General features: G+C 45.7%; 1 protein-coding gene across 1 annotated transcript in view; it reads left to right on the top strand.

Moving 5' to 3' along the window:
• Positions 1–985: 985 nt before the first annotated feature.
• Positions 986–13,267, top strand: part of ctsh (cathepsin H) — a 37,899-nt gene continuing 25,617 nt past the window's right edge. The window contains exons 1-2 of the mRNA XM_073032699.1: positions 986–1,311; positions 13,094–13,125. Coding sequence (XP_072888800.1) covers positions 1,233–1,311; positions 13,094–13,125 — 111 coding nt within the window. The 5' untranslated portion in view covers positions 986–1,232. The remainder of the gene's footprint in view (positions 1,312–13,093; positions 13,126–13,267) is intronic.

Genomic DNA, 13,267 nt, shown 5'->3' with positions numbered 1-13,267 from the left:
GCATCAGAAATCAGAATCAGGTTTATTATCACTGGCATGTGTCATGAAATTTGTTAACTTAGCATGCCATCTGATCGAGTGTGGAGGTGGATCCCCTCTGTTGCAGTGCCAAATGCATGCCACGGGAGAAGAGCAAAGAAGATCCCAAAGAGTGTTGGGATGAGAACACAGCCTTGCCTAACACTGCTGCTTACGTCAAAGGGCTGCAAAGAGCTGCCATTGTACAGCACAGTCCCCTTCATGTTGCTGTGGAAGGGTTTGATCATGTTCTGTGGTTTTGCTGGGCAGCCTACCTTAGACAGAATCTGAATGAGCCTGTCTCTGATGCCCAATCAAATGCCTTGGTGAGATGATTAAACGTGAACGTAAAGGGGCTTATTTTGGTCTCCGCACTTCTCCTGGAGTTGGTGGTGAGTGAAAATCATGTCTACAGTTGACCTTACAGCACAGGAGCCAAACTATGACTCTGGGTAGACTCGTTCAGCCAATTTCTGTAGCTGGACCAAGAAGACTTGGGAGAAGACTTTGCCAACAACACTCAAAAGGGTAATGCTCCTGTCGTTGGTACAGTTGCTTCCTTCACCTTTGTTTTTGTAGAGGGAAGTGGTCTTGGCATCCCTCATATTCTGTGGTACAGCTCCTTCCTGCCAGCACTGACTGAGGACTTCATGCATTGGGTGCAGTCGGGTGCTCATGCAGAGCTTGGTCAGGTCTGGGGGAATCCCATCATTGCCCGATGGCCTTGCTGAGCCCCTCTAGGGTCGGCTCTGCATTCTGTTCTTCCACTGTCGGGAGGTGCTCAAAGGCGTCCAGCGCTGAGGTGATTACAGAGGTGCAGAGGTCGGAGTAATGTTCCTTCCATCACTCCATTTGAAAGTTGCAAAACTATTATTGAACAATATGTCCTTCAGACCACATGGTGGCGCCATCCTCAGTTTTAGTTCCGCACTAATTCCCAACACTTGCAGTCAGCAATTATCTCCCGCCCCCCACCCCTAAGGAGGTAAAATCCTCCTCCCGTACCATTGTTTTTACTTGGTTCACTTCCTGCTCTCGCCTTTTTGTGACAGCCACAGATCACGTGAAATTGATCCACGGCCCCGCACCAGAGCAGTGCTCCGAGTTTCACTGATTGCTGTTCGGGCCGCTGTGAGAGGAAGAGGAACCAGCAGGTTCGGCGGACGGAGGGGAATTCCAGCCCTAGTTGAGTTCCAGCAAGGAGACTGCCGAAGATGGGGAAGTCACTAGTGCTTATCCCGATACTTCTGGCTTTCCACTCCGTTTGTAGCCAGCTCGAGTATTCTTTCGAAGGTAAGAGATTTCTTTGGAAGCTGAGACAAGACTGCGATTTCTGTTGTGGTCAACTCAGTGCGCGGTGAGGAAGCTCGCCGTGCAGAAACTTGTACTCTAACAACTTTTGGCTTAATCGCAGTGTTAATCCACTGTAAATCACGGTCTGGAAATCACAGTCTGGGAGCGTGTCGGAAGCAAGAATTTTGGACCAAAAAAAAGGGTGGTAGAAAAGGAAATGGGTGTAGGGGTTAGAGCGGAGAAGGATTAATTAGAGCAACGCACACAAAATGCTGGAAGGACTCAGCATTTACAGCATCTGCAGATTTTCTCGTGTTAAGGTTTAATTGGAGAGCTCTTTCAAAAAGCCAGGGCAAATACAAGAGGCAAAATCAGTTCCTGGTCTATTCGATTCTAAGGTTTGAAAATAGAAATATTGTATCTGTTCAAATCATTTGGCGTTAAGCCAAGTCTCAGAGCTCGCGCCTGGTGTGACTAATTCCAATGACAAAATATTGCTGGGTAGGGGGATGTGGGAAGTTGAGAAGGAGCTGTTCCAGTGAGAGTCGACTCTTCATCTTGTTACCAACTCACAAATATTCTACCGGCATGAATCGCAAACTCCCTCATACCGAACCCCCTTTCGTCTAATTAATCACCCTTTCATAAACAGAGGGGATTTTGCAGATGCTGGAAATCCAAAGCAGAATGCTGAGGGAGCTCAGCGGGTCAGGCAGCGTCCCTGAACAGTCGACGTTTCGACCTCCGACCCTTCATCGGGGCTGGGAAGGAAGCCAGGAATCGTTCTTCCTTCCGCGACTCTTTCTAATGGACGCATGAAAGAAAAAAATTGCATTGATTTTGCAGTGTTCGTGCCCCTTTCAGTGTTCAAAGTTATTATCAAAGTACATGTAGGTCGTCATATACAACTCTGAGATTCATTTTCTTGCGGGCATACTTAATAAATCCATAATAGAATAATTATCATGATAGAATTAATGAAAGACCACACCAGTATGGGTGTTCAACCAGTGCGCAAAAGACAACAAACTGGGCAAATACAAAAAATAAATAGTAGTATTAATAAATAAGCAATATTGAGAACATGAGATGAAGAGTTCTTGAAAGTGAGTCGATAAGTTGTGGTAACATTTCAGTGATGGGTCAAGTGAAGTTATCCCCTTTGGTTCAAGAGCCTGACGGTCGAGGGGTGGTAACTGTTCCTGAACCTGGTGGTGGGAGTCCTGAGGCTCCTGCACCTTCCTCCTGATGGCAGCAGTGAGAAGAGAACATGGCCTGGGTGGTGGGTCCCCAATACCGGTTCCTGCCACAGTGTTCCATGTAGATGTGCTCGGTGGTGGGGAGGGCTTTACCCGTGATGGACTGGGCTGTATCTGCTACTTTTTGTAGGATTTTCCATTCAGTGGCTTTGGTGTTTCCATCCCAGGCCCTGATGCAGCCAGTCGATATTCTCCACCACACGTCTATAGAAGTTTGTCATAGTTTTACATGTCACGCTGCACCTGGATCAGACTCCTCCATTCCCCTCACGTCCATATATTTCCCGAACTTCTGTTGAATGTTACAACAGAACCTGCATCCACCACTTCCACTGGCAGTTCATTCCACACTCTCACCACCCTCTGACTCCCCTTAAATATCTCACCTTTCAGCCTAAACATTTATGACCTCTAGTTCTAGTCTCACCCAACCTCAGTTGAAAATGCCTGCTTGCATTAAGGCCATAAGACGTAGGAGCAGAATTAGGCCATTCAGCCCATCGAGTCTGCTCCACCATTCCATCATGGCTGATCCCAGATCCCACTCAACCCCATACACCTGCCTTCTCAGCAGATCCTTTGATGCCCTGCCCGATCAGGAAACGATCAACCTGCCTTAAATACACACACCAACTTGGCCTCCAGCGCAGTCTGTGGCAGAGCATTCCACAGATTTACTACTCTCTGGCTAAAAAAAATTCCTCCTTACCTCTGTTCTAAAAGGTCGCCCCTCAATTTTGAGGCTGTGCCCTCTAGTTCTGGATACCCCCACCAGAGAAAACATCCTCTCCACATCCACATTATCTAGTCCTTTCAACATTCGGTAGGTTTCAATGAGATCCCCATATCCTTCTAAATTCCAGTGAGGACAGGCCCAGAGCTTCCAAACACTCCTCATATGTTAACCCCTTCATTCCCAGAATCATCCTTGTGACCCTCCTCTGATCTCTCTCCAATGACAACACATCCTTTCTGAGATTTGTGGCTCAAAACTCTTGACAGTACTGCAAGTGCAGCCTGACTAGTGTCTTATAAAGCTTCAGCATTATCTCCTTGCTTTTCTATTCTATTCCCCTTGAAATAAATGCTGACATTGTATTTGCCTTCTTTACCACAGACTCAACCTGTAAATGAACCTTCTGGGGGTTTTGCACGAGGACTCCTAAGCCCCCCTGCACCTCTGATGTTTGAAACTTCTCCCCATTTAGATAATAGTCCTTTTACCAAAATGCATCATCATACATTTCCCAAACTGTATTCTATCTGCCACCTTTTTGCCCATTCTTCCATTTTGTCTAAGTCCTGCTGCAATTGCATTGCTTCCTCAGCACTACCTACCCCTCACTTACCTTCGTATCATCCACCACACAGCCATCAAATCCATTATCCAGATCATTGACAAACAATGTGAAAAGTAGCGGTCCCAATACTGACCCCTGAGGAACACCACTAGTCACCATCAGCCAACTGGAAGAGGCCCCCTTTATTCCCACTCACTGCCTCCTGCCTGTCAGCCATTCCTCTATCCATGCCAGTATCTTTCCTGTAATGCCATAAGATTTTATCTTGTTAAGAAGCCTCGTGTGTTGCACCTCGCATCAAACGCCTTCTGAAAATCCAAGTAAATGACATCCACTGCCTCTCCTTTATCCACCCTGCTTGTTACTTCCTCGAAGAACTGTATCAGATTTGTCAGGTTTCCTGGATACGTGGATACAGTCGAACAAGGCAGCGTTCCTCTGGGGCCCGGGTGCATAACATACATTCAAAATAGTGACAGAGAAAAGAAAAACACACACACGTCATTTGTTACAAAGAAATCACATGATTAGTCCAAGTCTCTGAGCGACATGCCAACTGAGGGTACAATCCGGCCTGTCCTTCCGCCTGTCCAACACTGGAGGGCAGCACTGACGGGGCAGGCCAGCTCCCAACTGAGCACAGATTCCACACTATGGTGTCGTCTCACCTGGTCTGCAGCAGAATGCAAGCCCGCTTGAGGCCTTGACCTCACTACAATCAAAACCACACTGCTGCCTCGTCACCTTTCTCTCTCCACCAGAGAGGGGAAACAGGCCTGCGACATCTCCCAATATTAGTGTCCAACAGGGTCTTGCGATCAGTCACAGCTACACTGCGCGCTGCTTGTGGGCACCAACTCTGGTGTTTTCAAATAGCTGGCAACAGCATGGTCTGCACTCAGGTTAGTTCCTCCGAACCTTCTCTGGTTCGGTCCACCTGCCAACCACTCTTTCTCCCAGCTGACTGGCACCTCTCCTTCTCCCAACCCATCGCCAACCACTCCTTCTCCTGGCCGACCACCCTCTCTCCTTCACCCAGTCAAGCACCAGCTTCTCTTTATCTGACTCATCCACTGGCTCCTTCAATAGCCTGGTCAGCAGTTCCGAACAACAAACAGATCACTCATAAGATAAAAGGAAAAGTGACCTTTGGTTGGCCAGTGCGTTCAAACAAGCTGACAATTTACCGGAAGTCCCAACCTATTTAACCTTTCCCTATAGCTAAAGTCCTCAAATCCAGGCAACATCCTTGTAAATTTGCTCTGTATTCTTTCAAGTCTATTGAAATATTTCCTTTAGGTAAGTGACCAGAATTGCATGTAGTACTTTAAATTCGGCCTCACCAATTTTTGTACAATTTCAACGTAGCATCCCAACTCCTGTACTCAATGCCATGATTTATGAAGGCCAACGTGCCAAAAGTCCCCCTTATTTGATTGAAGAGGTCAGGGTGTCAGGACCGATGGTGAGGGATGGGCCGGTGTTAGCTCATTGCACCCTGAGGTTTACTCGTCTGTAAGCTGAAATGAGGCAGTGGCTTGCCTCATCCTGGACTGGCTGCAGCAATGAACTGGCTCTGTGGCTGATCTACTTCCCTGAATTTTAGTTCTGAATGTTATTTGTTTACTTTTTATCGTTCGTATGATTTGTTCATTTTATTGCACATTGGATGTCTGTCTTTTTTCTAAGGGGTTTTATTGGGTTTCTTTGTTTTGTGGCTGCCTGTATGGAGACAAATATTAAACTTGTATATAGTATACACACTTTGATAATAAATGTACTTTGAACTTTAGAGTGACCGCCCAGCTACCCAACTATTTAACACTAGCCTGATCACAGGACAATATACAGTGACCCTACTAGCACCTCTGGACTGTGGGATGACACCAGAGCACCAGGAGGAAACCCACGTGGTCACAGTGAGAATTAAATGGAGGCGGAATTAAACTCTGAACTCCGGAACACCCTGAGCTATGACGGTATCGCACTAACTGCACCGCTACCATGGCATTCACGACCCCATCTTTCTGTGTTGCCGCTTTCAAGGAATTATGGATCTGTATTTACAGGTTCTTTTATTCTTTGGCACACATCAAAGTATTATTCACCGTGCAAGTCTTAACCCTGGTGACTGAAGGGCCTATCCCTGTGCTCGACTGTTCTGTAAGGTAATAACCATATAACCATATAACAATCACAGCACGGAAACAGGCCATTCCGGCCCTCCTAGTCCGTGCCGAACTCTTAATCTCACCTAGTCCCACCTACCCGCACTCAGCCCATAACACTCCACTCCTTTCCTGTCCATATACCTATCCAATTTTACCTTAAATGACACAACTGAACTGGCCTCTACTACTTCTACAGGAAGCTCATTCCACACAGCTATCACTCTCTGAGTAAAGAAATACCCCCTCGTGTTTCTCTTAAACTTTTGCCCCCTAACTCTCAAATCATGTCCTCTCGTTTGAATCTCCCCTACTCTCAATGGAAACAGCCTATTCACGTCAACTCTATCTATCCCTCTCAACATTTTAAATACCTCGATCAAATCCCCCCTCAACCTTCTACGCTCCAATGAATAGAGACCTAACTTGTTCAACCTTTCTCTGTAACTTAAGTGCTGAAACCCAGGTAACATCCTAGTAAATCGTCTCTGCACTCTCTCTAATTTATTGATATCTTTCCTATAATTCGGTGACCAGAACTGTACACAATATTCCAAATTTGGCCTTACCAATGGAACAGTTGGCTGCACTGAAGGTGTCAGAAGTAACAGAGGGCATAGACAGTATCATGTGGCTGAGGATAGTAGGTGAAATGACACTTTTGTTTCAGCTTCAGACTGCATGCCTGAGTGAATTCTGAGTGGAATTCTCCGCGCACTGATAGGGCGTTGTCCAACTCACTGATGCAGAAACACGTTTCACTGTATGTTATCACGTACACATGATAAGTACATCTGAAACTGTATCTGAGAGTGAAGAGATATATTAAAGATTATCTTTATTTAATCACGTGTACATAAAACGTACAGTGAAATGCATCATTTGCATCAACGACCAGCGCAGTCCGCAGATTGTTGTGGGGGCAGCCCACAAGTGTCGTCAGGTCTCCAGCACCAACACACCACACCCTCGACACACTCGTACGTCTTTGCTATGTGGGAGGAAACCCACGCGGTCACGTGCAAATTCCTTACGCGCCATCCGGGAATCTAACCGGATTGGTGATCGCTGGTGTTGTAAAGCGGTTGCACTAACTGCTACACTACTGTGCCAGCCACCAGTAAATGGGGTTAAGCAAGCAGGGTTAGATCATTAGCAGAGTGTAGAAACGGCCAATATTTTTATCTGTCTGGAAGGAAGTGTTTAGAGAACGGTCCCAGGGGTACCTGCTAAAACCACTACATGTCTGAATATAGTGACTTACAGTTGGGTGCTGAAAGCGTATTTGCATATTTGTGATAAATTTGCATGTTCCAATCTTGCATATTCATGATGAACTTGTTGATTAGACCACACTGCTGTGGTGTGTGCAGATCTGATCATTTTGCAGTTGGAAGGATGCTATATCCCTGCTACAGAAAGGATGAGGATACATCGTGTAAAAGAGAGGCAGGAGTGGATATCGGACCACAGGAAAATGATGCTGGAGTGGTAGTAATGGGGCACAATGAAATAGTGGAAGATTTGAATAAATATTTTGCGACTGTCTTCACTGTGGAAGACACTATCAGTCTGGTGGAAGTTCCAGGTGTCAGGGGTCATGAAGTGTGTGAAGTTTCCATTACTAGGGAGAAGGTTCTTGGGAAACTGAAAGATCTGAAGGTAGATAGGTCACCTGGACCATATGGTGTATACCCCAGGGTTCTGAAAGAGGTGGCTGAAGAGACTGTGGAGGCATTATATCCTGGAATAGTTCAGAAGACTGGAAGATTGCAAATGTCACTCCACTTTTCAAGGAGGGAGAGAGACAGAAGAAAGGAAATTATAGGCCAGTTAGCCTGGTCTCAGTGATTGAGAAGATGTTGGTGTCGATTGTTAAGCATGTGGTTTTGGGGGACTCGGAGGCACATGATAAAATAGGCCCAAGTCAGCATGGTTTGCTCAAGGGAAAATCTTGCCTGCAAATCTGTTGGGATTCTTTTACATTATATGTCAATAATTTGGATGACAGAATAGATGGCTTTGTTGCAAATTTTGCAGATAGACAATAGACAATAGGTGCAGAAGTAGACCATTCGGCCCTTCAAGCTTGCACCGCCATTCTGAGATCATGGCTGATCATCTACTATCAATACCCGATTCCTGCTTTGTCCCCATATCCCTTGATTCCCCTATCCATAAGATACCTATCTAGCTCATTCTTGAAAGCATCCAGAGAACTGGCCTCCACTACCTTCCGAGGCAGTGCATTCCACACCCCCACAACTCTCTGGGAGAAGAAGTTTTTCCTTAACTCTGTCCTAAATGACCTACCCCTTATTCTCAAACCATGCCCTCTGGTACTGGACTCTCCCAGCATCTGGAACATATTTCCTGCCTCTATCTTGTCCAATCCCTTAATAATCTTATATGTTGCAATCAGATCCCCTCTCAATCTTCTTAATTCCAGCGTGTACAAGCCCAGTCTCTCTAACCTCTCTGCGTAAGACAGTCCTGACATCCCAGGAATTAACCTTGTGAATCTACGCTGCACTTCCTCTACAGCCAGGATGTCCTTCCTTAACCCTGGAGACCAAAACTGTACACAATACTCCAGGTGTGGTCTCACCAGGGCCCTGTACAAATGCAAGAGGATTTCCTTGCTCTTGTACTCAATTCCCTTTGTCATGAAGGCCAACATTCCATTAGCCTTCTTCACTGCCTGCTGCACTTGCTCATTCACCTTTAGTGACCGATGAACAAGGACTCCTAGATCTCTCTGTATTTCTCCCTTACCTCACTCTACACTGCTCAGATAATAATCTACCTTCCTGTTCTTACTCCCAAAGTGGATAACCTCATACTTATTCACATTAAACGTCATCTGCCAAGTATCTGCCCACTCACCCAACCTATCCAAGTCACCCTGAATTCTCCTAACATCCTCATCACATGTCACACTGCCACCTAGCTTAGTATCATCAGCAAACTTGCTGATGTTATTCTCAATGCCTTCATCTAAGTCGTTGACGTAAATCGTAAACAGCTGTGGTCCCAATACCGAGCCCTGTGGCACCCCACTAGTCACCACCTGTCATTCCGAGAAACACCCATTCACCGCTACCCTTTGCTTTCTATCTGCCAACCAGTTTTCTATCCATGTCAATGTCTTCCCCCCAATGCCATGAGCTACGATTTTACCCACCGATCTCCTATGTGGGACCTTATCAAATGCCTTCTGAAAATCGAGGTACACTACATCCACTGGATCTCCCCCGTCTAACTTCCTGGTTACATCCTCAAAAAACTCCCAATAGATTAGTCAAGCATGATTTACCCTTGGTAAATCCATGCTGGCTCGGCCCAATCCTATCACTGCTATCTAGATATGCCACTATTTCATCTTTAATAATAGACTCTAGCATCTTCCCCACTACTGATGTTAGGCTGACAGGTCGATAGTTCTCTGTTTTCTCCCTCCCTCCTTTCTTAAAAAGTGGGATAACATTAGCCATTCTCCAATCCTCAGGAACTGATCCTGAATCTATGAACATTGGAAAATGATTACCAGTGCATCCGCAATTTCCAGTGCCACCTCCTTTTGTACCCTAGGATGCAGACCATTTGGACCTGGGGATTTGTCAGCCTTCAGTCCCATCAGTCTACTCATCACCGTTTCCTTCCTAATGTCAATCTGTTTCATTTCCTCTGTTACCCTATGTCCTTGGCCCATCCATACATCTGGGAGATTGCTTGTGTCTTCCTTAGTGAAGACAGATCTAAAGTACTTACTAAATTCTTCCGCCATTTCTCTGTTTCCCATAACAATTTCACCCAATTCATTCTTCAAGGGCCCAACATAGTTCTTAATTATCTTCTTACTCTTCACATACCTAAAAAAGCTTTTGCTATCCTCCTTTATATTCCTGGCTAGCTTGCGTTCGTACCTCATTTTTTCTCCCCGTATTGCCTTTTTAGTTAAGTTCTGTTGTTCCTTAAAAATTTCCCAATCATCTGTCCTCCCACTCACCTTAGCTCTGTCATATTTCCTTTTTTTTAATGCTATGCAATCTCTGACTTCCTTTGTCAACCACTGTGGCCCCTTTCCCCCCTTTGAATCCTTCCTTCTCTGGGGGATGAACTGATTTTGCACCTTGTGCATTATTCCCAAGAATACCTGCCATTGCTGTTCCACTGTCTTTTCTGCTAGGATATCCGTCCAGTCAACTTTGGCCAGCTCCTCCCTCATGGCTCCATAGTCTCCTTTGTTCAACTGCAACACTGACACCTCCGAGCTGCCCTTATCCCTTCTCAAATTGCAGATAAAGACTTATCATATTATGATCTCTACCTCCTAATGGCTCCTTTACTTCAAGATCGCTTATCAAATCCTGTTCATTACATAACACTAAATCCAGAATAGCCTTGTCCCTGGTTGGCTCTTGACAAGCTGTTCCAAGAATGCATCCCGTAGGCACTCTACAAACTCCCTATCCTGTGGTCCAGCACCAACCTGATTCTCCCAGTTCACCTGCATGTTGAAATCCCCCATAACTACTGCGACATTACCTTTGCCACATGCCAATGTTAACTCTCTATTCAACTTGCACCCAATATCCGTGCTACTGTTTGGTGGCCTATAGACAACACCCATTAGGGTCCTTTTGCCCTTACTGTTCCTCAATTCTATCCACACAGACTTCACTTCTCCTGATCCTATGTGCCTCCCCTTGCAAAGGACTGAATCTCATTCCTCACCAACAGGGCCACCCCACCCCCTCTGCCCACATTTCTGTCCCTACGATAGCACGTATACCCTTGTACATTCTTTTCCCAGGTCTGATCTCCCTGCAGCCATGTCTCCGTTATCCCAACAACATCATAGTTACCCATTCGCACCTGAGCTTCAAGCTCATCCGCCTTATTTCTGACACTTCGTGCATTCAGATATAGAATTTTTAGCCCATTTCTCCTCTCTCTGTTTGAATCTCTGCCTGTTGTGCTTAACCCAGCTCCCCGAACTCCCATATGATATGAAAATAGGCAGATAGTTTTGAGGAAGTAGAGAGGCTACAGAAGGACTTGGACAGATTAGGAGAATGGGAAAAGAAGTGCCAGGTGGAATACAGTGTCGGGAATTGTATGGTCATGCACTTTTGTAGATGAAATGAAAGGGTAGACTATTTCCTAAATGGAGAGAAAATTCAAAACTCTGAGTTGCAAAGTGACTTGGGAGTTCCTATGCAAGATTCCCTAAAGGTTAATTTGCAGGTTGAATCTGTGGTGAGGAAGGCAAATGCAATGTTAGCATTCATTTAAAGGGGACTAGGACATGAAAGCAAGGATGTTGAGACTTTATAAGGCACCGGTGGGGCCTCACTTGGAGTATTGTGAGCAGTTCTGGGCCCCTTGTCTTAGAAAGGATGTGGTGAAACTGGAGAGGATTCAGAGGAGGTTCACAAAAATTATTCCTGGATTGAACAGATTGTCACGTGAAGAGAGTTTGATGGCCCTGAGTTTGTACTCAATAGAATTAAGAAGAATGAGGTGGGACCTAATTGAAACCTACGGTGATAGGTCTTGATAGAATAAACATGGAGAGAGTGCTTCCTATGGTGGGAGAGACTTGTTTGGGGGTGGGGCACGCAGTCAGACAGCAGTGTTGCCTCAGTTGTAGCTAGGATGAGGCCTCAGTCATTGGGGTTGGATTATAGCGTGGCATCCGGGCTTGGTTGGGGTGGCCTCGCCCATCAGTGCTGCCCTCCAGTGTTGGATCAGTGGAATTACAGGCAGGACTGCTGGAACCATCGATTTGCGGGACTTGTCACTTAGGGACCTGGATTAAAAATTTGTTCTCTTACGTTATTATGTTCTTTTTTTCACCTTTCTTATTATTTTGAATGCGCGTGTATGTTTTTGCACCTCAGCCCCAGAGGAACGCTGTCTCATTCAGCTGTGTCCATGTATGGGTTGAATGACAATTAAATTTGATTTGATTTTGACCAGAGGACACAGCCTCAGAATAGATGGGCATCCTTTTAAAACAAAGGTGAGAAAGAATTTCTTCAGCCAGAGAGTGGTGAATCTATGGAATTTGTTGCCACAGGCAGCTGTGAAGGCCAAGTCTTTATGTGTGTTTAAGGCAGATTGATAGGTTCTTGATTGGTCAGGGCATGAATGGGTTCGGGGAGAAGGCAGGATTTTGGGGCAAAGATGAAAAATGGATCAGCCTCAATGGGCCAAATGGCCTTATTCTGCTCCAATATCTTATGGTCTTATGGTAATTAAACTAGAAAAGGTATAGAAACAATTCATGAGAATGTAGTCTGAACTGGAGGCCTTGGGAAATTCCCATGGTTGGGAAAAGGGCCTTCCCCTTTTCCCAGCCATGATTCCCTCTCCCTGCCCCCTTCCCACTCTCAGTCCACATTAGAGACCCAGATCGGAAACAGGTTTATCATCACTCACAAATGTCATGAAATTTGTTTTTTTTTGTTTTGCAGCAGTACAGTGCAATACATAAACTTACTGCAGCATTTTGCAAAAATCTCAGGCACCCTGAGCATATAAATGCCCGAGACTTTTGCACAGTTCTGTACATGAAACAACCAACAGCTTCGGACTGCGTTGGTCTGCATCAACAACCAGCACAGTCTGAGGATGTGCTGGGGGCAGCCCGCAAGTGTCACCATGCTTCCCGCGCCAGCACAACGTGCCCACAAATTAGTCACCCTAACCTTCGGATGGCGGGAGGAAACCGGAGCAGCCGGAGGAAGCCAGGCAATCATGGGGAGAGGTATAAACTCTTTACAGGCAGGAACAAACTCCTCGCAGAATCAGATCCTGATGGCTGATTACCGGTGTTGTGAAGCGTTGCACTGACCACGATGGCACTGTGACGCAGGGATGGTATTGAGTGGAATGGACTGATTGTGATTGGGACATAGCTAAAAGGAGTGCGATTTTATTGATACAGTGTGTGTACCATATTGAGCATCAGCAAACTTAGTAACAGAGGGAGCACAGTGACTTAAACAGCATCACTAGAGATAATTTTCTTTGCTTTGTTTTACAGAAATAAATTCTTTCAAGAAATGGATGATAACGGTAACTATTTGTGCTTTGTTGTTTCTGCCTTCCCCCCCACCCCCCATTTCAAACATGCACACCCTACTGCTGTTCATATTTTTTAGCTTTCTCCCTCCACCCACTGAATCTGAGCTTTTATAGACCGGATTGACCAGGCCAA

The sequence above is a fragment of the Hemitrygon akajei genome, chromosome 30, assembly GCF_048418815.1.
Source record: "Hemitrygon akajei chromosome 30, sHemAka1.3, whole genome shotgun sequence".
NCBI classification, from domain to species: Eukaryota; Metazoa; Chordata; class Chondrichthyes; order Myliobatiformes; family Dasyatidae; genus Hemitrygon; species Hemitrygon akajei.
Note: the sequence above shows the minus strand (reverse complement) of the source record. Positions and strands in the feature narration are given on the sequence as shown.